Raw genomic sequence first — 27135 nt, 5'->3', positions numbered from 1 at the left:
CTAAGTTTTCCGCTCACGGCCAACAGCAGTGGCGAATATATGAGGGCTCCCCTACGTCGACTCGGCCTTAAATGAATACCTGGCGCGGTGTGTAAACATCGCCACTGGGGAGACAAAGGCGGCCGGGAGTGGTTTTGGCCACACCGCCCCTCCTCGTCCCCCCTCGTGCCGAGCCTTCATAGGCACTCGCTAACAGCACCTGCCCCAACAGTCTGTTAGAGGCTATATGGGGGATCTCTGCCCTTGTATATTGTTTGTGCTGATAGAGTGGTTGCTGTTGTTTTGTTGTTTATGACAGGGAGCTGATGGGCCTCGTGGTATAAAGGGTGACAAAGGAGAGAAGGTAAGGATTTCACTGAAAAGACAAAAATATCAGAATCAGAATATTTATACTGGAGGAATCCGATGAGCTATGAAGCTCTTTTTAACAGATCTTCAGTGGGTGCACACGGGGTAAGAACGTTACAACAACAAACAAGACACTCTGGCTGGCTTTTTTTATCCGTCGCGGAAAAGTCGTACAATTCGGTAGAACCTAAAACCTAAAGCTCTGACAAACTTAAGGCCTTGTTAACCCTAAACATTGAAATGGGAATTATCAATAAAGGTACAAAAACGAAAGGGCTCAGCTAAGACTGCGTGGAGAAAGCTGCAAAGTACTAACGGGAAGAAGACTTGCGGAGATACGCACTCAAGCTGCTGTTTGTACATACACGTAGTTGCATGCGTGCGTACAAAGATATATTTATATTCGTGAATTAAACCATTGCGGTCTGTCTTGCCAGTTTGGGACTAAAACAATAAAAGCTACTGCTATAAACACACACACATACGTAAATAATTATAATTCACACGAATGCCAATTATTTTAATTAGGAAATTATGATTGTGTAAAAAAATAAAAATCTAATTAAATTTCTCTCTGTGTTGTTTTTTTCCTGACAGGGAGAAGATGGATTCCCCGGCTTTAAGGGTGACATGGGTGTCAAGGGGGATAAGGTAAAGATGCTATCAAACTAAACTCACCTCTTTTCTATTTTACCAGGTCAGGCCCACTGGACTATACAGCTCTTTTTCAGAAGCGACCTGGCCACAAATGATAGTCCAACGAAATGGCTTATCAATGTGAACATATGTATAGCAGCAACATAATCTAAAACGCGTGATGTTGATTCTAAATGTGGAGAGAAATTCAGTGGACCCAAAAAAAAAATCCACATCACCACAGGGAGAGAGAACATGCAAACGTCAAATATTCAGGCATCAAGGTCGGGATCGAACCCACGACCTCCTGCATACAAGGCGAGGGAGATAACATCTCACCACCACGGCGCCTTTGCATTGAGTGTTGGGAGCACTGACCAAGGGGCTCAGTAGTCGAGCGAGCGACTCAGGACCGGAAGGTTAAAAGTTCAAATCCTGGTTGTGGGTAGTTGACTGCACCCATCATTCCTCCCGGTCTAATAAAATTGAGTACCACATTGTGGGGGAGTTAAAACTTTAGCAGTATGGAATTTCCACCAGCGACTGAGAGCTGTACAGAGATGGGCACCGCCTATTGTGTTCATTTGGGGAGGACGTTGCTTTGACTTGACTGGTCGTGAGCTCGGTGGCGAACTCTTGAATCCCACCGCAGCAGATCAAGGAAGGTCGGGACGTCACCACAGCCGACGATGTTGCCGTGACAACCTCTCGTCGTCACCTCCTCCTCCTCCCTGCTGGATCTGACCGCTGGTTATTGCACGGTCGACACACTTGGCTTCCAGAATCCGTCCGCCTTTCCAAAAAAATGTGCCAGCAGAAAGTGAGAATGTGGAGTCACAGCAGGGGAAGCTGCGTATGACCCGTGTAATGATGTTGGTGGGAAGGAACACCGGTGACATTGTTTGGTGCTGCCGCTGCTTTGGCGGTGGCGAACAAGCACAACAAAAACAAACTCAACACAATCGCCAAACAACACTGTGGTCAAAAGGAAAAGCTATAGTGACTGCCAACATTTCAGGCTATGGCCTGAATTTCAACTATTTCAAACTACTCTTTCTTTTTTTACCAAGTAAGGCACACTGAGAGCTATAGAGCTCTTTTCAGAAGCACCTTGGTCACGATTGATAGCTCAACAAAGTGGGCTTATAATTTGGAAATGTATAGCAGCCAAATACTCTGAACGCGCGATGTTGATTCTAAATGTGTAGGGAAAAACCAGACGACGTGGAGACAAATCCACGCGACCACGGGGAGAGAGACGTGCAAACTCCTAATATACAAGAGGCGTCAGCGTCAGGAATTAATCCACGACCTCCTGCGTTCAAAGCGAGGGAGTCAACATTTCGTCATCACGTCATATTTTGGCCGTTTTACATTAATGTGCTCTGAAGAGGGGCCATTCTCTGAAACGTTGCCTCTTTACATACTTATCATTCTAGGAAGTGTTGTTGACAATTGTGCTTAGCTACGTTAGCACAGCAGGATTTTGAGGGACTGCCTGTAGAATTTTGAAGCAGAAAAGATGTGAATTTTGGTACTAAGAGCCAGGTTAGTGAGTATTAACTTCTTTCGCACCGTACGTAGCCAACCGTGTGAAACGGAAGTGCCGCGGAGGGTAGGAGAGAGATGCATTTATAGCAGCAGATGATACGGAGCTCCCGGCCTTTGAGTCTCACGGTCAGAGAGGGTTGAGCAACTTATAAGTTCAGAATGGAATGTGGCAGGAGAACAGAGTAGACACGATGAGCAAGAGGAGGTGGATGGGACGCGAGTGCAGGTGGAGGAGGAGGAGGAGTAGGGCAGGTTACCCAGATGGACATTGGAGTGGCAAACCCACAGGTTGGTGACCAGGGGGAAGACCCAAATCCGCGACATGGTGGCGGTGATGATGACACCGCGAGCGGGTCTTGGACGCATCGTGCCCACTGTGGAATCTGTCAGAAGGAAGGAAGCGATGGCGAGGCGCTGTGATGTCAAACAAAACACTTTTGTGTCAACGATCAAAGCCGTGTGTTCAACAGCAGTAATTCAACATTTTAGACATTAAGCGTCCCCGCATTTCCACCTGGCTCAGACTCTGACGTAGGAAATCCAACTCGGCCCGGTCAGCAACATCGGCCCCCGAGAGATTGGCCTGCGGCCCGAACCGGTAGCCAAGTTGAGTTGATGAAAAAAAGAAACACAACACGAATCTCGGGGCGAGAGGAGGTGACCCGAGTTCACGGCCGGGTTCTCTGGCACCGGAGAAAGGCAGAACTCGGGCAGCACAGCTGCCAGTGGCACCCGCCAACACTGGCGACGGAGCTACGACTGCTGAAGTTAAAATGATGATGGTGACGATCGAGGTAGTAGTGGTGACAATCACGATGATGATAACTATTTATAGAATTATTATATTGTCGCTGACTATGATAGTGATGGTTGCTATATTTTTGCTGCTGCTGCTGATCATGATGCTGCTGCCACTAATGATGATCATGATGTTCATGGTGATCATTCCGACATGCTGATATGAAACAGCTGCTGGTGATATTGCCGCTCTTACTTTTTTTTGCTGCTGTTCCTACAGATGGTGTAGTTGTTGCTGTTGATGATAATGCTGCAGCTGATGTTGTTCCTGATGATGCTGCTGACGACGATGATGACCCCGTGTCTCCGTGTGCCCGTGTCGGCAGGGAGACGCAGGGCCCGCTGGCCCCCGTGGTGAAGATGGCCCCGAAGGCCCCAAGGGCCGTCTGGGCCCCCCCGGAGACAATGGCCCCGCAGGCCAGGCGGGAGAGAAGGTGACCAGTGCACGCGCAGCACACCCTTGTCGGGGCTGGCCCCTGGCATAGGAACGTGGAATTTCCACAACCGGCGTAGGGCCACCGTCGGCGATGAGCGTCGTTTCTCCCGCGCGCACGTGGTCGGGAAAACACCCGAAATATAGGATCATTCGAATGAGACGTGACGTTGGAAGTTTCTTTCATTGTGAGAGCTGAAGGCGATGGTGGGGGGGAGGGGTTGTTGGAGGCTACGGGGTGAAGAGGTACGGAAGACGAAGCGGTAAGGTGCGATGGAGAAGGCTTGAGAGAGAGAGGAGAGAGACGCGCGGTCATCGGAGAGAAAAGTTTCTCGAGCTTCGGCTTGAGTGGGGGGCGAGGAGGAGACGGCAGTGCGAAGGGCGGACAGCGCAAAGCATCCGAAGAGAAGGAGCGTTGGCTGCCGTCTCTTTCTCTCTCGCTGTCTCCTACTCTCACTCCGGTGCGCGTTCATGTCGGACCGCGGTGCTATTGGCCGTGTTGTCCAGCGTTTCTCTCCACGTAGCCTGGCAGGCTTAGCCTGTTTCCCAGCACGCGGCGCGACCCCAAAACTCACCGTACGTACGTGTGTATGTTGACCTTCGTTCGCGCCGTACGAAGCCAACCGTGCTCATTGGAGGTGTGGGGGAAGGACAGCAAACTAAACACACGCAAAAAAAAATCAATGTCATAGGTGCCAACAAACCTCCCCGTAGCTTCCTTCCTTCTGCCAGATGCCACAACCGGCGCGGTGGCTCTGACCCTAATGCGGCCGGGCCCAGCTGAGAGTGCTTACGACTGTGCACGGAGATTGGACCGCTCGCTCGTGTGTGCACTGCTGATGAGAGAGCGGCCAACCAAGGAATCCGAATCCCTGCGCTGCCGAATATCTCTTTTTTTTTTGGCCCAACTTTTTCGTGAAAACGTGTCAATTTTAAACGGGGTCAAATTTAAATGGGGGCAAATCGCCAAGGCGTTGTGCCTCACGCTTGATTTTTTTGTCAAAGTACGGATGTGGCCCTTGGCCGTTTTATTTTTGTTGGATGAACGGCGTGCGGCGCACGAGCGGTGATGTCACCTGACCCGTCACGTGGCTGCTGTCATCTTGTCGTTTAGGGGAAGCTCGGAGTGCCTGGGTTGCTCGGTTACCCTGGACGACCAGGCCCAAAGGTATGAGTCGCGACACGGCAATCACCTGGCGGGATTGCACACACACACACACGCGCGCGCACGCACACGGAGAGAGAACACATGCCAACACATAGGCATGGACTGTAAATAGAGAAGCCTGTGATCAAATCACCCAATGTGCAACCCAGTCTCCTGAGGTGTGGGAAGCTAAGCAGGTTCAAGGCTGGACAGTGCTTGGATGGGCTGCTGCGCCTCTCTGTGGTGGAGAGCAGAGGATAGTTGAACAAAATCAATTATTGTCCTATGCTCCCAACTTTCACCGACATGAACTGACCAAGGCGGTGAAGTATGGTCAAATAACCCCCATGGCCTTCCCGGTGTGGGGAGGCTCTCATTCCTTAATTTGTTTTTTTTAAACAAAGTCTGCCAAACCTAGCATCTTGTGAGTAGCTTGATGCTGGGGCCCGATGGTCTGAATCACTTCCCTTCATCACAGTGCGCCAATCGCACCAAGCCTCATTCAATCACAAACAATACTGCCACTAAATTTCGATTCAAAGCTTTCGTGACTGCAGGGATTCATCTTCTTGGTTCTTTCGGTAAAGTCACGTAGAAGGGAAATAATACAATAAGAAAGTAATATAAACAATAAAAATTCTCACGACGTTTCGACTGCAACACAAGCAATCATCAAAATTGTGATCAACTTTCGTGCGGTGACGTGCGCCGGGTCAACGCTACGAAGCCGGCGACCCGAGTTCGAATCCCGCTCACGGCCACCAACACCAATCACGATGATCTGAATCGCTCCTGGGTCTCCCCTGGGTCGACTCAGCCTCATATGAGTAGCCTGGTGCTGTGTGTAAAACATCGCCACTGGGGAGACAAAGGCGGCCGGGTCTGGTGCTCACCAGGCACCCCCGTTTGGCTTTTGTAGGTGCTCGCTGACAGCACTTGCCCGATGAATCGCTTCAGACTATCAGGGGGACATTTGTCTTTGTACATGCTTATGCATATATACATATTTACTTATTTATCATGAATGCCTCCTTCTTGACGTTCTTGTTTATTTATCAGATGAATTATTTACTTGTTATTTTCATAGCATTTCTTTAAGGTGATTTATTTTTTATTTGCGCTATGTCGTGAGTTTTAGCCAATCTGGCTCAGAGGCAGCGCACTGATACTGCAACAATGTTTTATTACCTTCAGGATTTTAGATTATACTGCTGTTCATTAGCAATCGCAAGCGATACATTCCACGCTATTTTAATCCGATTACAAATTCCGCTATTGTGGTAATCCCCAGCCTTTGGTGGCGAACACCTCTAATCCAGCACTGTGGAAGCAGTGAGGATTGGCGGATCACACAAAGATGTTGTGAAACTCCCTTCCCATGGGCGTTGAGGAGGAGCCAGGAGAAGGCAGGTACAGCAAGAACGTGATCTCCATCTGTTCCATCTGTATGGGATAGAGGATTCCCCCCTCGCATGCGTGGGGGTTCTGCGGCTGCTCTGGTTTCCGCCCACGTGCATAGACTCTCATGAATTAGCTGATGACACCTGGGGACGTTTTTTTTGCCAGTATCACAATGATTAAATATTAACAATAGTATTTACCTTTAATGTGAAATTATTGTGCTTAAGAATAGGCTTTGTTGTGCTGAAGAATTGGCTTTACCCTTTCTGAGCAAAATTGTATTTTATCTGATTCATATTTTTTCTACATATTACAGAAACTCTTGCTGCAATTAAAGCAAGGTTTTACTGTTAGCGGATTACCAACGGAAGAAGATCCGTAATAAAATATTTTAACAATTTTGTTATATGTAATCACATTAGATTACTGTCACTTAGCACATGGCGGTTGATGAGTTGTCGTGGTTAACTTCCATAAAAAAAAAGATTCGAACGACATTCCAAAAATCTTATCAAAATGGTTTTAAATGACGACGTGGGGCAGCGTGGGTCACTGAGAGGGCAGCAGCGGCGCTGTCCAAATCGAACCGCAGGGGCCTATGACCCTAGCCCAGCACCGCTACGCCCGCGGGTTACCCCAGCCCAGGGGTCGGCAACCAAAATAACAAGAAGAGCCATTTCTTTCCAATTCGGTACAAAATTCAGTATTTCAAGAGCCGCAATGCATCTGAGTACATACGTACTCATCGTCAAGAAGCAGCCCGTAAAGAGCCGCATGCGGCTCCGGAGCCGTAGGTTGCCGACCCCTGCCCCAGCCCAACGCCCCTTTACGTCAAGAGAGTCACCTTCAAAGTAGCCGAGCAATCGCATTGTCTTACATTCGAAATGGAATGCAGGCTTACGTTACACAAATGCCGTTATCATACCTGGGGTTGGAGCACCCAGCTCCCCACCGCGTTGCTTCAACGTAATGCAGCAGTCAGGGTGATTCGATGGTGCGGCACTCACTGATGCACTCCAGTCGTTCGCACACCGACAATCATCGAGGGCGATATTGGCATGTGAAATAAAGATCGCGTAAATATTTTACGCGATCAAACCCACAAACCTCTATTAGGGACAATATCGGTCGCCAAAGCCTACGTGTGAAACCAAAATTAAGATTGATTGAGTCAGTCGTCTCATTATCACTCTTCTAACGCTACTGCCATGGCTACTGTTCCCGTGAACTTGACCCATTAAACCATGTTGAGGATTTGGTCGACCGGACGCTGGCTGTTTCGTCTCATCCAGCACACTGTGTTCAACCACCACACCGCAGGTCACAACAGCACTCACCCAACTCACTCAACCACCCACCTACTCACGGCACTGCAGGCCGCAACAGCTCACTCACCCACTCGCTCGCTCCCCCATTCACTCACCTATCCACTCACTCACCCACCCACCTACTCACGGCACTGCAGGCCGCAACAACTCACTCACCCACTCGCTCGCTCCCCCATTCACTCACCTATCCACTCACCAACTCACTCAACCAACCACCTACTCACGGCACTGCAGGCCGCAACAACTCACTCACCCACTCGCTCGCTCCCCCATTCACTCACCTATCCACTCACTCACCCACTCACTCAACCACCCACCTACTCACGGCACTGCAGGCCGCAGCAACTCACTCACCCACTCGCTCGCTCCCCCATTCACTCACCTATCCACTCACCCACTCACTCAACCACCCACCTACTCACAGCACTGCAGGCCGCAACAACTCACTCACCCACTCGCTCGCTCCCCCATTCACTCACCGATCCACTCACCGACTCACTCAACCACCCACCTACTCACGGCACTGCAGGCCGCAACAACTCACTCACCCACTCGCTCGCTCCCCCATTCACTCACCGATCCACTCACCCATTCACACACCCACCAGGTCACTCTTGGTTGCTCGATTTTTCACCTGCTTAAACAAAGTAAACTTGAAAATTTGAGAATTATAAAACATTTTTTTTTATAAATGCATGTAGGACACAGTGGGAATGACCTCCACGTTACAAATGATATCCAATCACTAGCACCTATTATCTGGTCACTGCGGTCAAAGCAACGCAAATACGTCACTCAAGTTTTACGAATAATCTGAATTATGTGCTCATCTTTACGAGTAAAGATGGGTTCTTCGACTTTTGTCTGTGTATGTGTGCCGTGCCGACCTTCATAGGTGCTCGCTAACAGCACTTGCCCCAACTGTCTGTTGAGGCTGTACAAGGGCATCTTTGTATTTGCATATGAGCGTGTGCATGTCTATGTGTTGTGACGATTGGCACACTGACTCATGGTCTGTATGGCTGAATAGGTGTTCTCGCGGTATATGCGTATCACCGCAATGCATTACACAAACTCACTGGTGGTGTTTGTCTTACAGGGCTCTCTGGGACTGAATGGAATTCCTGGTGCCAATGGAGAGAAGGGGACACGGGTATGTATATCATTGCACCTCAATAGCTTATGAAGAAGGACTCTCAGTTCATTGTGTAAAGATCCCGTCTGAGACCGGTCTGTTTGTCTTTTGGTGTCCAGAGACATCAGAGACTGGTCTAACTGTCGATTGTCCAGAGATCCTATCAGAGGCCAGTGTTGTCATGCTGTTGTATAGAGACCCCTTCTGAGACTGGTCCACTGGCCTCTTGTCTAAAGAGCCCAACTGCATCTGTTGCCTGGCCTCTTGCGTAGAGGCCAAGTTAGAGACCAGACTCGCAGTCTACAGTTTAGAAGCCCCATTAAACACTGGTCTGGCGGCCTAACAATCCTAGATTTGAAGTTTTCGTGACTGAAAGTATCCATATACTCTTTGGTTTTTTCGGTAAAGTCACGTAGGTGAAAACAAAATAAAATAAAAAATAAAACACCGTGTCATGTAGCGGGCAGTTGGGCAGGGGATTATCATGAGTTAAGCCGATAGATGACCATCTTTTTTCTTGAATCAATCATTTGTCGTCATCAAAAGTCCATGGTTGTCCACGCTCGAACGAGCACTCGACTTCTCGGTTGGCCTTGAGCGAGAAGTGACAATTCCACGTACCTGTGGTAGGACATCCGATGTTGACTTCTCCCCACCAGAGTGGCGCTAACGTATCGCGTACACCCGAGAGGAACCATAACGGTGGTCGGCTGATAAAATCCCCAACCAGGACGATTTGGACTCGCGACCATTCCGCGTGCGAGTGCAGCGCTGTCACCGTAGCGCCACGGGGTCGTCCTCTGTGTTGACTCGCCGTGCTTTCGATGTCTCTTGTGTTTGTTTGTTTGTAGGGAGAAACCGGGAAGCAGGGAACCAGAGGTCAAAGAGGTCCCGGGGTAAGAGCGTTCACCAACCTGAACACGCCGTGCGGAATCTCCAACCGCCCGTTGCACCGTGCCATGTTTTTGCAAAAATAAGAACGAGTGACGCAGTTTTTTAAATGTATGCGGTCGAATGGGCTTACGTTAAGCCCTCGGGGCATGAATTCACATTTTTGATGAAACGTAACCGAATCTATATTTTAAGAGGGAACCAAAAAAAAATATTCCAAAGAACTGTTCGTTTAAATTGAACACCCCGTTGGTGTGATTGATCATCAGCATCGACACAGGGAGACAAAGGTGGCTGGGTGTGTGCATGTTCCTGTCTGCAATAGCTCCCCATTGTGCCCCACAGGCCTAAATAGGCACCCACTCACAGTGCTTTGAATAGCTCCGTTTTGGGATTAACAACAATAAGGACAACAGGAGTCTGGACTGAAGCACGTTTGTACCCTCTCTTGCAAAAGGAGCTTCTGTCCTAATGGGCACTCGTCTGGTTTTAAGTCCATGTGTGTGGATGTACTCGGTTAAGAATAAGGCGAGCTACAGTGAAGGGGGCCTTCATTCACACAACAAGCAAAGCCAGAGGAACAAAGCACGACAGGGCACAGTCGCATTGCGGTGAGCAGAATGCAGCATGAACTCAGCGAGCCGAGTTCGATTCTTGGTCGCTGTGAAGCATCAGCTGCTGAGTGATATCTTTAACTGATCCTGGATGCAACCTTCAATTGGCCAAACCTGCATCGATGCTGACCAGCATGGTGAAGTATGGTCAAACAACACCCCCCCTCCCCCACATGACTGAAAGACATAGGGAGGCCTTCATGCAGTAGTGGACTGACAAAGGGCTGTGAATTATTACATATAAATTAACCTGACTTTTTAAATGGTTAAGCAGCCAATGGAAGGCAGAAGTCGACTTGTCAAAGGGAGATCTGGGATAAATCAGCAAAGCAAGAAAGCAAACATTCCAATGCGGCAATTAACAATTCATAAAATTCGATGTCAAAAGCGCACAACACACCTAACTAATGATTAATGTGTATTAAATAATTTAGACATGATAAACATTAATTTGTAAAGTGCATAATATACATTGAAGAAGTATGTCTGTGCCTGAAATATATTTTATTTTGTGTTATTTCCGAGTAGCGATCGATAATGTTTTCAGAGAGTGTGTTAAAACTGGCAGTATAATGATAAGTGTGTTTCACTGAGTAAAGGGCACTTATAATAATCCTTAAACCTGTGCTTGTGCGAATTCTGTCAATACAGCTGTGGAGTGAATATTTCGTGGTGCATGACGCGTGATTTTAGCAGCACATTTGAAATACGTTTCTCTTCATTCATCACTAGATGGCAGACGCATCTAGTGATCAAAATACACTCGCACCCTTGCACAGGGGCACATTAGAAAAGCGGAAGAGCCATTTTTTGTATTTTTTCCGTCTGCCCTTCGAGGGTGCAAAGACAGGCGAGATTCATGGAGGAATAAACCCTCGACACGGTGGCGGCTTTAAAGATCGGGGGCAACTTTCACAATTGGGATGGAATGGCTGTTTTGAGACCAAAATGCATTGTCAGCTTGTAGGTATTGTTCGGTTAAGGCGCGAGAAGTGCAGATCCCGTTTGCTTTGTGGCCACCCACTATTCATAATTTCACACACCAAAAGAGGACGCACACCGTTTTGAAATACAACTTGTCACGGCTTATTGAATGAACCATCTCCGCATGTATCCGTGCGGCCGCTGGGTAGGCGGCTCAATTTCCGCTTGCCTGTCACCAAAAATCGACCACCTGAAACACGAGCAGCATTGACTCCAGTCGAACTATCAGCTGGCCTACCACTGACCCGTCATCATCACAGACATGCTGGCTAACCTAACTGCAGCCGTTGCACCCATTGGTGAACGTTGCCACGAGTCAACACAGCTTCATTCATCATTGATACATATCAATTGTTTTTACACCCACAGAGAACAAAAAGCAAATACCATCTCGTTGTGTATACAGTAGGTGTGTTTGAGTTGGGAAGAGCGGTGCAGTGGCTTGTGCACTGAACTGTAATCCCAGCAACCTGGATTCGACTCCTGGCCACGATAACATCAGCACAAAGTGGTATCTGAATGGGACCTGGTCCTCCTCTAGATCATCTTAGCCTCAATGAGTATCTGGTGCGGTGTGTAAAAACACCAGCACTCGGGAGACAAGGCCAGCCTCGCAGGAATAGCGCTGGCCACACCACCTCCTTCAAGTGTCGTGCCGACCTTAAGAGGTGCTCACTAACAGCGCCCACTTCTGTGGTCTTTAAAACCGTGTGTGTGTGTGTGAGTTTAGGGGCCACGAGGAGAGAGGGGTCAAAGGGGTCCGACGGGGAAGCCTGGTCCGAAGGTGAGATCCCCCCTCCTGATTCCCTTCCCTTTCAGGCGTCGTCAGTCTGAAGCCAAACGTTGAACTCCCTTGAGAGATGCCGACGAAGCGAATGTACACGGTTCTCACAAACAGCATCTGCCCCAACAGCTCGAAGAAGCTACGGGGGAGGGGGGGTCGTTGTCTTTATCTAATGCGCGGTGCGGTAGTCCACCAGCCGCGTGACGATCCCGTGGGATTAGATATCTGCCCAATACTTTGTCTCTACTGCAAATTGCCGTGCGGATCCTCTGGCACGATGCCTCGTACGAACGCGAGTTCCTGTCGAGACAGGGTTGCATGCAGTCTTTACGGCTGAAAGGGCAAGTGTGTGTGTTTCTTTTTTATTGCACACTTATTCAAGGAATGTTGTTTACTTTGCAGGGAAACACTGGATCTGATGGGCCTCCAGGGGCATCAGGAGAGAGGGTAAGACACCGTTCTGCATTACAAAACCAACTCTGTGAAATGTGCTATTTCATTTATATATATATATGACTTTCAGTGCTGTTGGTGCGTGATCAGTTCAGACTTCGATCGAATCGAAAACAATCCAAATGTTTCATTACATCCGATCAGATTATTCAGCTGACTATGCAAGTTCTATATCAATGTGCGGTGCATTCTAGATTTGGTCACTTCCTGATTGACTGGTTGCCTTGTGTCCGTTTGTCCAATCGGAAGCAATCAGTGTTCTTCATGATATAACAAGAATAATTTAGATAATAGCAATTGGGCACGTAACGATTTGCCTCCGTCATAAATCATTCATTCATCCCTGATTTCGAGGCTGCAGTACGATTCTGGAATCAATCATATTAACACTCTCACTTGGCTTTGACTTCGCGCACTCAAAGGTCATCTCCGTGCCACGCCCCGAGCAGTGCGTGTGGAGCTGACCTTCGTCAAACTTGGGGACGAGCAGCGAACACCTGCGTTGAATTCGGTTGACACGAAACACCTCGTCACCGGAAAGAGTGACCCAGCTTTTAGCGTTTGAATTCCCAATTTGCATTGATAATTACCGATGCAAAACATTAACGCGCATCAACTTTTATTAACAAAGCAAAAGATGCAACACAAAATATACCTCTGTTATTCTCGTGATTCTTACAGCACGAAGGCTGTCATCACCATGAAAGGCCGCTATGCTAATGCTTTGGAAGCTTTACTGGAGATTTCCATCTTGAAATAATTGTCAGCCGGAATGCAACTTGGTGACGCCGTTGCGTTGGGTTCCGTGTTTCTGATCCTCACATCAAAGCGGGCAGTGTGCGCTGATGAAACACTTGCCACGGTTGCTAAATGTCAACTACCTCGCCTGGTATGCATGAGGTCGTGGGTTCAATTCCGACTGACGCCTGCTTAATATTTCGAGTTTGCATGCCTCTTTTGATGTGGTCGCATGGATTTTTTTCCGGGTCCTTCGGTTTTTCCCTCCACATTTAGAATGATGCTTTTAAAGTATCATGCTGCGATATATTTCCATATGAAAGCCACTTCGTTGAGCTATCAATTGTGCCCAGGTGTCTTTTGAAAAAGAGTTAGATAGCTCGGTGGGCCTTACCTGGTAAATTTTTGGTGACAGATGTATATTGAAGAAAATAGCTTCAGGAAAAATTAGTGCAGATCAGAACATGAGAGAAGAGTTGGGAATTTGGGGAGGAACACAAGAAAGGAAATAACAAGAGCCGCATTTTAAGAGCCTAAATGAATGTGAATAATGTCACGGAGCAGTCCGTAAGAGCCGCATTCGGCTCCGGAGGCACATGTTGCCCTACCCCTGGTCTAGACCATCGCATTATTGGCGTTTTAGAGTATTTGGATGCTATACATTTCCACGTGATAAGCCACGTTGTTGAACTACCATGTGTGGCCATGTCGCTTCTGAAAAAGAGCTATATAGCTCAGTGGGCCTTACCTGGTGAAATTAGAAATAGTTTATAGGTTGCGAGTTCAAATCAAGGGTTGGGGGTCAACTCAACCCATCATCCCTCTCGGGTCGGTAAACATTAGTGCCACTTTTCGCGGAAGTCACCTCTGGTTGTGCTGGATGGGCCCACTCCTGACATAAGAATGTGGCTTTTTTTCCCCACCGCTGGCTGTAAAAAGGAGATAAGCACCAATGGCTGAATGCTCATTTTTGTATTTGCTTACTTTGACTTTTGACGATAATATTTCTACACGAACACATTGCTGAGTGTTCATATTCTGCTTTTTGCATTGGAATTTTTGTCAAATTCCCTTGCCAGGTGCTTTTTAAAATATATATATTTTTAATATATATTTTAAATATATATGGGAGCAGAGTTCCCGGAGAAACCCCCACGCAGTTTAGGAGATAACACTCAGAAAACCACTGCGTAGACGGGTCAGGAACCCACTTGCTGTACTCCCAACTTGCTGCCACCGTCATAGCCCAGGAAGTTTGGAGTCTCAGAGCACAAAATGCTCCCTTGCATGGTCCCCGAAATCCTTCCACGACCACGGAGCTACAACAGCCAGTTTCCAATATCACGACCGCCCTTGACATCACGGCTGATTTTCGTTTTATTATCCAGATACGTAACATTTACGCCACGCTTGTCGCGTGTAACGCTGTATTAATCCTATAGCCTTTCACAAAGTTTATTGCGTACCCCGTGATGCATTGCCTAAGCCTGTGTCACGAAATAGCGGTTACCTTTTAAAGTGCACTGAAGCATTCCGGGGACAAATGATCATAATTAAGGGCAATTGCTTTCCTATAATGCAAGCTCCGCAGCTCCCGCGATCCCTCACATTTTGAGCCAAGCTCTGTTAGGCGTGCAGTCGCGTGGAAAAACAGCCCGAAGCCCTGGCGCGCTTGCACTTATAACCTTAAAAAAAATGTTGTTACCGTGAAAAATACACTCGGCCTTTCCGCCAGTGTCTCCGGGGTGTAACGGTGCCGCATTGGCACCGCGACGCGGCGTTTGGGGACGCGAGTTGTCGTTTTATCGAAAACGTCCGTGAAGGAGACGGGGTCTGGTGGCTCAGAGGTCGGCGCGCTGAGCTGGCATCGTCGAAGATCCTGAGTTGGTAATCCAGCAGCCAGCCGCTCGTGGTGAGAGGCCGGGTTCTCTGACGCCAGCGATTTGATGGTCTCAGCACCATTCAGCAACAATGATTGCATGCATCATTAAAAAATAAATTGTGCGAAATTTGGGTTCTCGCTTAAATTGGCTAACTTACAACGCATGACACGTAAACATGTCAGCTTGATTGACGTGCAATATCTTCTTCTCGCATACGGCATTGTGACTGGCAACTCGAAGATCTATAAACACGTTTGTGATTGTGCTTCAGTGTTCACTTGGTGGACGTACAGGCCTGGTGCTGTGAAGTGGTTCCTAAGATGAAGGGCCTATTCTTTAGCACCTATGTTTCTTTTCGGCCGAATAGCAGTTGGACCACACAAACATTGCCATCTCCCAGCCCTTCTTGCACAGTTTTCTGACACAGTGTGATGCACTGCTCGCTGTAGAATTAAATGGGATACTTCTTCATCTCAAGACAAGACGCCTGAGAGCGCGATCGGAATATAATTGGGAAATGCGGTATATATATTTCATATATATATTTTTAAATTATATTCCAGTTGTGCCATCGGCGTAACGTTAGTGATAATGGAACGTTTCTATTCGACACGCTGGATAACGAGCACATTTCCCGTGTTAGAGAATTGCCCCCCAGCATGGGATGTCAGAGAACTACTGCTGAGATCTCTTCAAGGGGGGCCTCTTATCCACACATAAAGGGGCGCTTACATTCCCCATGCGCTGCTGCAGAAAGATGTTCGTCACACATGAAGAACCAAAACCAATATTTTTCATTCTCCAAACTAGTCTTTGCCAAATTTGATGGAAAAACGAAATTTGCAATGTTTTTTTTACGTCATCGTTGGTGAGCGTTCTGAGAACATCAACTGACTGCACTTGAGAACACCTGGTTGGTTACTCACGGGTTGTGATTTACTATTTTATTTCTATTATTATTTATATTATTTACTTTTTTACCTACGTGACTTTACCGAAAACCTAAGAGTATGCTCACGGGTTGCCAAACCTCGGATTTGAACCCAGGATTTCAGTAACGTCTCACTCGGCGCTGAGCCTCTCAGCCACCGCTATGAGAACATTCGCTGGGACACAAAATCGACGCTTTCTCCATTTTCCACATGTGCACGGGGTGGCGCTCATTTCTCTCGGTGGCCCAGAGCCATTTGGTGGATATTCCACGTTCCTTTGGCAGGAGCCAGCCGTCTACATAGAACAACCACTGTTGAGTTCACCTTCAACTTGATTCCTTTTATCTACCCCAATAGGAATGATGATGATGATGGGTTGAGTTGATCTCTCTGACTGCTGCTGGGCTTGGTATTGAGCAATGCAAAGTGGCGCCTAATTGATTGGCCTAAGAGGTATTTGAACTCGTGACCTTGTGATCGTGAGCCGTGTGCTCGAAACACAGTGCCACTCGGCTCACATTGAGACCTCACAAGTCAATCCACTGCTGGACGAGGGTCTCCTCGTGCCACGTGAGCTGTGCGAGTATTTTGACCATACTTGACCACGCTGGTCATTGTGGGTGGGTGAAGTCAAGCAGCCTCGAAGTGGGAGCTGCCCCGCTACAACCACCTATGGCAACCCGTTTGTAAATGGCAGTCACCCATCTAAACAATATCCAGGCTCAATTCTGCTTAGCTTCTGAGATCTATTGAGCTTGCGTGCATTCCGGGCGATGTGGTCACAGGCTGCGCACATTACGACACTGCTGTAAATATAATTGTACCCGAATTTATTTGTCTAGCTGGGTGGCAGAGAGGTCACGGAAATGGACTCACCTTCGTGCGGTGGTGTGATGTGTTTAAAGCCCAGGGCAGGGGTCAAGTTATATTCCGTCATCCATACGGGGAGGGGTGAAGGTGTGGGGGGGGGCATTGCACTTTGCATCACAGCTCTTCTTACGTAACGTCTTACGCAACTGCCTTTTTTTCTCACCCAGGGCCAGTTTGTGGAACTGAGGATAACGATTCTCGATGGGCACCGATCGAGGGTTTTAAACAAAAACTCGGTCGAAATAGCCTCGCAATTAATTAACGTGACAGCGATTCTTTTTCGCACGGCGGCTACAGTTACTTCAAAACGCAGAATAAACACGGAGAGTTTTATTTACATATTTAGCATATGATTATCCTTGGGAAGAAAGTGTTTGACTTTAGCTCGATCACTGTGTGCAAAGTGATGGGGCCCTGCTGGCACATTAAGCAGCTGCTGCATCTGATTGGAATTTGTCAGAACAGTTTAACACTTTCCCCTGAAGACGCTGCAATTATTTTGTAAATCAACGCTTAGGCGAGCGTTCGTAAGAGCACGGGAACGAAACGGAGCTGCATACGAAGGTCGCGAGATCAGAGTTCAACGCCTGGGCCGGGGTCAGCCTAGCTCACCAGCGCCATCGTCAGCAGCAGCATCATCAGCGCTGTTTCCCCCAGGGTCAATCGTTAACAACAACAAAAGCAGCACCACTTTGTGGGAAGTTTCTACCATGGACATGTGGGACTCTCCCGCCACTGGTTCGAGGCCGCCACTAAACTTAAACACGGCCACCGTTGCTCGTTGCAGTGAGCAGTCAGATACTCCTATAGCGTGTGCCTATATACTGAACTAGTCCTGGGCCTCCCCTAGGTCGACTCGGCCTCAGATGAGTACCTGGTGCGGTGTGTAAACACCGCTGCTAGGGACACAAAGGCGGCCAGGCGCGGTGCTGGACACCCACACCCTCGTAATCATTTACCATTTTACAGTGGTTTCACCGGCTTAATGTATTCTCTATTTTACAACTTTTAATAAATAATAAAAAGAACCCAATTCGTCTTAAGATTCTTGTCAGGAAAAAAACTAAAATGACAACAGAATCCTCTTACACTTCTTGAACATTTGCAGACGTTATTATCACAGCGAGTGAATGTGTCCTGTCCCATAACACCGTGTCGTTTCTACGGTCTCGTGTGTACATACACTGCCTCGTGTATTTGCTCGTAATAATAATTTAGCGCATCCGGTATTAGGGCCATTCTTATAGCACGGGGCTATCTCGAAGGGTGCAAGGAAGGAAGGCGCTGCTGTGATTCATACACACGGTCTGCGGTCGTTTCACAATAGGGGCCGATGTTGCCGCTGCTGTGCGGAATCCCAATTGAGTTATTCCCAGGTAATTTAAAAAATCGCTCGAAAATGCGGACCTTGACCAACGGGCCCCACTCGGTGAACGTCCCGATGCGACGCAGACTGCGCGCTGGCGTGCGTGCGTGCGTGTGCGTGCGTTTCTTTTTTACTTTTTCGGTCAATACACCCGCAGTAATAACCAGGGTGGCCGCCCGTTATTCGAACCACGAACCGTGCCACGTCACCGCCCCTGTCGCTCGCGCACCGCCCAGCTGACACCGTCCCTCTGCTGTCCCGTTTGTTGGTGCTGGCTGTCTCGTCATGTCCTGCGTCTCCTCATTTCCACTAAGCTAAACGCTACTTTGGCGTGAAATGTACATGTAGGTTACATGTACGACTCGCATGCTTTAGAAAAATAAGATTGTCGCCTTCATTTGCAATTGGATGCTTGTATCACGAGCTTTACAAATTGATAATCCCCGATCATTTGGTGCGTTGGTAAACTCTGGTGTTTACGTGTCTGTTTGTGTGTGTGTCTGTTTATTTTAGTGTATGTGTGCGGTTGGTTGGGTGTGTGTGTGTTTATATATCAGTGTGTGTGTGTACATTAGTGTGCGTGTGTGTGCGCATGTGTGGGAGCGATAGTGAACTGGGCTACAAACACGACGAACTGAGCTCGATTTACCAGTCACGGCTAACAATCAAAGACAAGAGAAATCAGAATTAGTCCTGGACACAGCCTTAAATGATCACTTGTTGCTGCGTCTACACATCATCACTGGAGAGACAAAGGCGGCCCCGGCGTGGCGCCGCCCACGCCATCGCGTGCACCATTGCACCCACAATGCATCTGTGTTCTCAAGTGGGAGTTCATATCCACAGACGCGTGGTCATCAATGACGGCACGCAAAAAGTCCCATGGTATTTTAGTTTATCGCTGAATTTGGTGGGCTGCTACTCTGAAAGCTGACATTCGGCAGCTACTCGCATGCCTGATTATTTTTGTTTACAGAGCTTGTAGGAGCGTCACCTGGCGTTGGGTGAGAGATGCCTATTGAGATAATCAATCATCATCATGATCATCGTGCCTTGTTTACACAACGCCTCCCTTGCATTACACCTCCAAACAAACGGCAAGGCCCTAATAGCAAGGCGCCATTATGCCGACGTTTAATTCACATCGCACCGTCTTTACCAGGCGGTACCGTGGCCCCATCCTTTACAGACAGAAGATCGTACGCTCGCACGTATGGACAGAGCAGATGTATGGACAATTCCATCCGATCCTTCCCTCCCCATAAAAGCGTTCATGTTCACCCTTTCGGTCTCCACTTAGGTACCCCCCCTCCCCCCCCCACTGTGACCAGCGCCTTGTACTGGGCTCGTTTTGAGTCGCACTAAAAACAACAACACAATTTCATCCTGATTTGGGAAACGTTCGTAAAAAAGCGCGAGGGATGTCCTGCACAAGCGAGAAGCGAGCGCTTAACGCTCCTCTCTGTTGACGGTCCTGAGATTAAGTGGTAAATTCCACACCATGGCAACATGGGCCCAATCTCAGTGTTGACTTGCAGCAAAGGGGTGTTCATTCATCTACCTCGAAGACAGGATGATGATGATGATAATGACAGAGTAGATTTGAACTCGTGACCTCTCCCAATTCAGAGCCAAATTCTCTGAGCACAGCGCCACTTGTCTGGTTAAAGGTGTCCGTGTAAGCATACAGATACTGGGCTGAGTTGATAAATGGGTTTTGCCCGTGATTTCAGACTGCTGTGGACGATTGATAGCCTCTCTGTGTGAAATGTAGCAACGGTCTGAATCGCAGGATGCTCAACCGTCACCAACTCACAAATCTGCTCTTGTGCAGATTTGTGAGTTGGAGGGAGTCAAAAACCCCTTCAGGTTATTACTCGCCGCTGATGGGACCCGTGACCAGGAGTCAGTTCACGACGCGATGGGTGAGCCACTGTGCCACGGCTCCACCTGTACCTTTGTTTAGCGATGAAAAAAAACTACGAATTTTGTTTTAAGTTCTGGACAGGAGTCGCCTCGTGTGGACGAGTGATGTTACCGTGGCATCTTCGCCATTCTTTCGATCACGCTGTCACGAGCGTGCTGCTATCCATAGCTTTACAATGATGTTGTTACCAAGTCTCAAACTCATGTCAGACAGCTACGGGCGCATAGCCTAAAGCTACGTATCGAATCGAGCTGTTTGGATTTTAGGTCGTGTGTTCCTCGAATTGATTGAGTGATCGGTCGCGTTCACGACTGATGTTGAAAATCCCCGCGCATCTTTCTATTTTTCCGCAGGGTCTCCCGGGTTCTCAAGGGCCCACCGGATTCCCAGGAGCCAAGGGCCCCCCCGTGAGCTCCGCATGGACACTTCGCCATGTTTGCCGTGTCAGCCGAACTTTTCCTTTGCTCCGTGTCAGAAAGCGGACTTCAAAAATGCGCCCTCCACACGATGTTTCTCACAAACTGTGGCTTTGTTTTGCAGGGTCCGATCGGGAAGGAGGGCATGCCAGGCCACCCGGGGCAGAGGGGAGAGATCGTGAGTATCAACGGCGGACATGCCGCAGACACACGGCAGAGGTGGTGGCCTGGGGAGGCCTCCATCCAGCAGTGGATTGATCACGGCTGCTGATGATGATGATGACGATAAGGACGATGATTAGGAGCGGAGTGGCCTATCCATTAAAATCAATTATCGTGCTCACATTACTTACATCGAGCCATACATCTAAGAATTTAAAATGTAGACTCTATGCAAATTATCGGTTAAAATACCTCTAGGATAATGAAACATATGAAACTGAACAAAACAGTCAAATACAAACCAAACAGATGATATAAATAAGACGAAAACATAGAATCAGTTCTTTAAAGAAATTGTTACCCAGAATCATAACAATTCCCAGTCACCAATGACTACACGAATATACCTTTGACATACATTTTTTTCCACTTCATTTGACTAAATTCCCACTCTGAGTATGTAAAGTATCGGTTTGACTGCCTCGTGATGAATATTAGCAGGCTAGGTGAGAAAGTTTTTCCCATTCCATCAATGGGGACTCAACCAACACAATATTAATATCAGAAAATATCTCACCTTTAAAATGTCACCCACATCTAATTTACACCGTTGTACGTATTCTGCACTTAGCCACACACTTTTCAAGGTGCATCTTTAATCTCAAGGATTTAATCAGCTGGCGAAATAATGAATCTGGATTCATTAAATCAGTATTCACAGATGCAAACGGGAACGTAAAGGTGTTGGTATTAAAATGAAATCACTGGAGGTAGTCCAACTCTTCCTTCACAGTTTCCTTAGCCCCATTGGTCTGGGAATTTAATTAAATGCTAATTAGTTGCGACGGAGAGTTGGCTGGGAGACTCGAGGGACTGATCATATGTCAAGGACACTCAACCCCCCCACTCATGAAATCCCGGGTTTGAATTCTGCTTTTAAGCCTGGTTATCAGGCCTAGTACAGTGGCTATGAGTATCACGGCGGTGAAGGACACCCTTTGTAAACAATTCAAAATTGGCACCAGCTAGCCGTGGGTAAGGGGGGTGGTCTATTGATCACATCTCAGCCGGACGTCTCTGACACATCCTGGGTCATTCGTGGTCCGCTACTCTCTTGCGAGAGTTTCGAAAATGGAATTTTGTTCGGCTCAAGACGTAACACCCCTATTAGCAATTGGAACATAGTGAGAAGCAAAACGGCACAAAATAAGAATGACGGAGTTTAAACGTTACAAAAAAACGAGTAATAATCAGAAACAATCATGTACAGCCTCTTTGATAATTCATTGCTGGATGAGGGCTTCCCCCACGCTTGTGCAGGTTGTGGAGGTTAATCGACCGGGTCACGGTTTGTGAAGGCGGGGAAGCATAGACGTGGGAGCGTATAAGTACAGTACAACCAACAACGGATTCTTCTGCATTGACCTCTGCCACCCACCGCATAGCCACGCAGCATCTTATGACAACCTGTTGTGCACGTTGATTCCCTATCCAAAAAAAACCATTTTTTTATCTTACCAGGTAAGGCCCACTGAGCTGTATAGCTCTTTCTCAGAAGCGACCTGGTCACATATGATAAGGCCAATGAAATGGCTTATCGTGTGAAAATCTAGAGCCGCCAAATACTCTAAACGTGTGGTTTCTAAATGTGGAGGAGAGTAAAATCCACGCGACCACAGGGAGAACATGCAAACTCCAAATATACAGCAGCAGGCGTCAGGCTCGGTATCGAACCCGCTAGCTCCTGTATACCAGGCGAGGTAGTTAACATCGCACCACCGCGGCACGCAGCAACCTTTGAAGCTATTTTATTTCTTGCCGCATTGGTTGGGCAAAAACCCCGGTTAACCTGTTAAAAATGGAATCGCGGAAGAATTGATTGTCCGGTGGGTAAATCGGTGGAGGGAAAATAAATATATATAAAAAAATCAGTGGTGAATTAAGCAGGAATCGACAAAATGCCCCCAGTGATTTGATGACGGATGAGAGCTCCCTATAATGCGCTTTGCAATTACCAGGTTTCTCGAAGAGCGGGTCCCAGGTCGCTTTAACCTCCATTGATCGCAGGCCAAATGACATTCGCATCATGACACAAACATGACCTGCCGACCCACTCGTTTCTGCGTGCCCACGCCTATGTGTGTGTCCACGTATACGAGTACGTGTGTGTCCAAGCGTGTTTGTGTGCGCGTGTCCATGCGTGTGCGTTTGTCTTTGTGCGCGCAGGTGTCCGTGCCGTGTGCGTCTGTGTGCGTGTGTGTGCGTGTGTCCATGTGTGCGTATTTGTCCTTCATAGGTTCTCGCAAACAGCACTTGCCCCAAAATCTGTAAAAGCTATAGGGAGGATCTTTGTTTTTGGACATGCCTGTGTGTGCACCCGTGTGTGTCCACGCTTGTGTGCACGCGTGAATGTGTGCGTGTCCGTGCGTGTGTAAATGGGCTGGGCAAGTGATTCCACGTCCTGGGTTCTATTTTTGGTGATGATGCATTGTCAGTGGCAATTGGCCTTCAGACCTCTTGTGGGCATCCTGTAAGTCAATTCAGCCTTCAATGACTATCTGGTGGTGCGTGAGCATAACCACGTGTGAGACAAAAGCCACTAGCTCCACGTCACCCCTTTGTCTCCTGCGCTGGCTTTAACAGGTGCTCGCGAGCACGTTGAAGATCATTTTCCATCTGCTCAAACAAGTGTGGGGTGGTGCCCTGAGTCGGTGGTAGAAACTCCTACGTTACCATGGCAAGAACCAGTCCCTTACAAGGATCACTACTGTCGACTTCCTACAGGAATTGGCAGTCTGTGTGTCGGGCGGCAGGAATTGATTTGCACCGAGATCTGGTACCGGTGTCGCGCTGTTGAACTTAACTACCGTTATACTGCACAGTTCCGACAATAGACCTCGTGCCGACTGAGGAGCAGCGTCTGGGTTTGGTCTGCGGTGGTGAAAGAGGTGGCAAGCCTCGGTCAAACTGCGGTGCCACCCCGACCGGTTTGGCACCGCGCAGAATTCCTTTCCAGTCTCGGCGAGGTTCGTGACGTGGATTTGTCGTTTTAACCGTTGCATTATCTTTGTATTTCTTTCTGCAGGGATTCCAAGGAAAGACTGGGCCTCCAGGCCCTACAGGTGTTGTTGGACCGCCGGTAAGTTGTCTAAAAAAAATGCCTGAAAATAATTGCCCTTTTTATATGACCATAGACGAATTTTTCTTGACTTAATTACCAAATTAACACAGTGCACTTTTTAATACTGGTAGTTATTTTCAACGTTAAAGAATGCTGTCGTTATATACCTCAGTCTGCCTTGCATTTTCCCTGCAAACACAGCCATGCGAGACATCTAATGATTGGCATTAGGCGTGTGAAGCCTGACACTCGCTTCTTAATCGAATATACAAATACGACTGATCTTAAGAGTGCACTGTTGCTATGCACAATGGGACTCTAACATTTTTTCCTTCAATAATTTACGGTGTATAGAGTCGTTTTTACGGCTTCTGTCCATTCGTGGGACCTGTTCAATGCTCGGGGTCTCGTGTCCATCAATTTGAGACACAGCCCAAGGATGACTCACAGCCATCGCCACTAACTTATCGTGATTCCCCCCCCCCCCCCACCGTGCTCATGATCCACGTCAACTTTTACCTCCATCCCTTGGATAGCCCCAAGTGCTGATTCTTCTGCCGAATATTCGATTGGTCGTGCGTCATCAACGCAAGTCGAGGGTCATGCCAAGGGATTAATTTGTGATGGGGCATCTAGGGTGTCTACCAGCGGTCGTATCGCTTTGCCGGTCACCCTTCGCCAGTGGTGGATATTCCACGTTTCCATGGTGGGGGTGCCCATTCCTATTCCTTCTCTTCACACTGCTGATGTGCCTGCAAAGCGGTGCCCCCCTTTCGACAGCCCCCCCCCGCCCCCCCCCCCCCCCCCACGGCGACGATGTGCCCAACAGATCCGCGTCCCCATTTGGAACTCACGGCATTCTGGCTGCGAGACTAATGCTCTGAGAAATCAATGAGCAATGGGCGCGTCAATCCCACTCGTGGGTGACGGCCTCCCCAAACTGTGCCGGATCGTGGCGGTCATTTGACCATACTCTACGCTGGTCAGTTTAGGGTTGGTGAAGGTGAGACGTGTATACGGGGGAGCGTAGAAGTAGGGTACAACGGCAACATTTCGCGGGACTGCCCTCTCCAGACCAGCGTACGTTAGACCTGCTGCACGAACAGCAAATTGAGTAGTTTTTTTGTTTGTTTGTTAACGGCACAAGTTGTAAATTTAGTTAGAACTATATTCGATTTAACTGACCATCAAATCGACTCCACCCAGTTTAATCAAGTGCTGCCCACCAACTCCATCACCCCCCCCCCCACCACCGTCCCCCCCCCCCCAAAGTCAAACCCATGATCCTCAGCGGCCACCGGCTCCATGTCTCCCCAACATGGCCATTACGAGTCCCAGCGGTGCTCGGTAGCGCAGAACCCTTTAACTTTGGCGGTCAGCGCTCTCGGACGTGTCGGTGGCCTTTAAACGCAGAGGGGCCCTCGGCACGTCGAGCGGTGCGAGCCGCCGCAGCGGCGGCAGCAGCGAGACTTTGATTGACGATAAATGTTCGCAAACGGCCGAGCGAGAGCCGCATTTCCCCGGCACTATTGATCTAACGTGACCTTTTAGCTCGCGCCGACCAAGCCAATCGTACAGACAACACACGCGCCGCGCATTTTTCTCCGTGCGTGTGTGTGTGTGTATGTATATACAGGGGAGCGGTGGTGTAGCGGTCAGCGCGTTGCGCTACGAACCCGGCGACCCGAGTTCGATTCCCACTCATGGCCTACACCGGTGATGATTATCTGAACCGGTCCCGGGCCTTTGCTAGATACACTCAGCCTCAAACGAGTACCTGGTGTGGTGTGTAAACATCGCTACTGGGGAGACAAAGACGGCCAGGCGTGGTTCTGGTCACCCACCCCCTCCTGTGCAATGCCGACCTTCATAGGTGCTACTCGCTAACAGCACTTGCCCCTACAGTCTGTTAAGGCTACAAGGGGGATCTTTATTTCTTGCCTTGTGTGTATATATATACACGCATTCATGCGTCCGTGTGTGCACACATACATCCATGCGCCTATATTTGACATGCATGCGCACACGCAGACAAAATAAATAAATATGTACATGCACATTAACGCGTACACAAGCAGGTAAATACACACATAAGTGCAGGTACGAACGCACATACGTCCACGCATGTGCATGCAAAGGCACACACTCATAAGCATACAGATCTTCCGTGTTGTGCATATACACACATACGCTCAACAACAACAACAACAACCAGTATCACAACTCCGTGACAGAAGCTGCTTGGGCATGCAGTGGCTGTGCATGCAAGCTGCATGACCCAGCCAATGCAGCCTCGCCTGCTAGAGGAGCTCACTGATGAGACTTATCTAGACCTTTCAATGATCTGTGAGCTCCTCACACAATCCAGTCTGGTTAAACCCAGGATGTATCGTAGGCAGGCCAGCCTGAGTGTTTCAAACTGGCACAGATGTCCCCTTAAAGGGTTCCACTTTCGCAAGCAAAGAGAAGCGAGGGCATGACTGTAGCCGAAAAGACCTGGAGCTCCCTATGGAGCGACAGGCCAGGTAGCTTCTCCACAGTGTTATGCAGCTGATGAGACGATTCCATTCGACTGATTTGGAGTGAGACCTCCACTGCCAAATTGCCCACGTACAGAAACGTCTTCACTCTTTGCACAACTGCCCTATCAATCATGGGGAGTTGAGAGGGTGGAGCATTCGATGGCACAAAGTACCCAGGCAGGTGCTTCGTTGTTATGGGGCTGATGGTAAGGCCCCATCTCTTCGTAGTATGCTCCAGATTGTGCAGTAGCAACTCCTTCTCAAAGTGAGCATCAATTATAATTATAATAATTATCAGATCAGCATAAATAACATGGCTGACCAATAGGGAGCCATCCGATGACTGCACCCCCATTGTGTCTGTACCAGATAAAAACTTCTCAGGTATAGCCATGGAAATATGTTGTTAACGATGTGGTCAAAGAAGATGTTAAATGGTGTGTGGGCCAGAGGACATCCCTGTCTCACCCCAACTTGAACAGAAAATGGCTCTAACGCAGCTTTACCCGGGCCTGCCCACCAATCATAAATTATCTCAATGATTGTCAGCAGAGGGTCAGGGACCTTGGAAGCACAAAGAATAACCCAGACCCCTGGCCTGTTGATGGTATCATAGGCCTTCACCAGGTTAATAGAGCAGAGATGTCGGTCCTGTTGAAATTCCCTACACCTTCCGTTGTAGCAGTCGGACAGGG

General features: G+C 48.4%; 2 protein-coding genes across 3 annotated transcripts in view; one reads left to right on the top strand and one right to left on the bottom strand.

Moving 5' to 3' along the window:
• Positions 1 to 27135, top strand: part of LOC133354779 (collagen alpha-1(V) chain-like) — a 278739-nt gene that overhangs the window by 171338 nt on the left and 80266 nt on the right. For both annotated transcript variants that reach the window (XM_061571899.1, XM_061571897.1), the window contains exons 29-39: positions 299 to 343; positions 946 to 999; positions 3660 to 3767; positions 4881 to 4934; positions 8742 to 8795; positions 9629 to 9673; positions 11997 to 12050; positions 12453 to 12497; positions 20573 to 20626; positions 20760 to 20813; positions 23883 to 23936. In XM_061571899.1, coding sequence (XP_061427883.1) covers positions 299 to 343; positions 946 to 999; positions 3660 to 3767; positions 4881 to 4934; positions 8742 to 8795; positions 9629 to 9673; positions 11997 to 12050; positions 12453 to 12497; positions 20573 to 20626; positions 20760 to 20813; positions 23883 to 23936 — 621 coding nt within the window. The remainder of the gene's footprint in view (positions 1 to 298; positions 344 to 945; positions 1000 to 3659; positions 3768 to 4880; positions 4935 to 8741; positions 8796 to 9628; positions 9674 to 11996; positions 12051 to 12452; positions 12498 to 20572; positions 20627 to 20759; positions 20814 to 23882; positions 23937 to 27135) is intronic.
• Positions 1 to 27135, bottom strand: part of LOC133354780 (uncharacterized) — a 417798-nt gene that overhangs the window by 377724 nt on the left and 12939 nt on the right. The gene's annotated exons all lie outside the window — the stretch shown is intronic.

The sequence above is a fragment of the Lethenteron reissneri genome, chromosome 48 (genome assembly GCF_015708825.2).
Source record: "Lethenteron reissneri isolate LAM-NWPU_2019-01 chromosome 48, ASM1570882v1, whole genome shotgun sequence".
Lineage (NCBI taxonomy): Eukaryota > Metazoa > Chordata > Hyperoartia > Petromyzontiformes > Petromyzontidae > Lethenteron > Lethenteron reissneri.
Note: the sequence above shows the minus strand (reverse complement) of the source record. Positions and strands in the feature narration are given on the sequence as shown.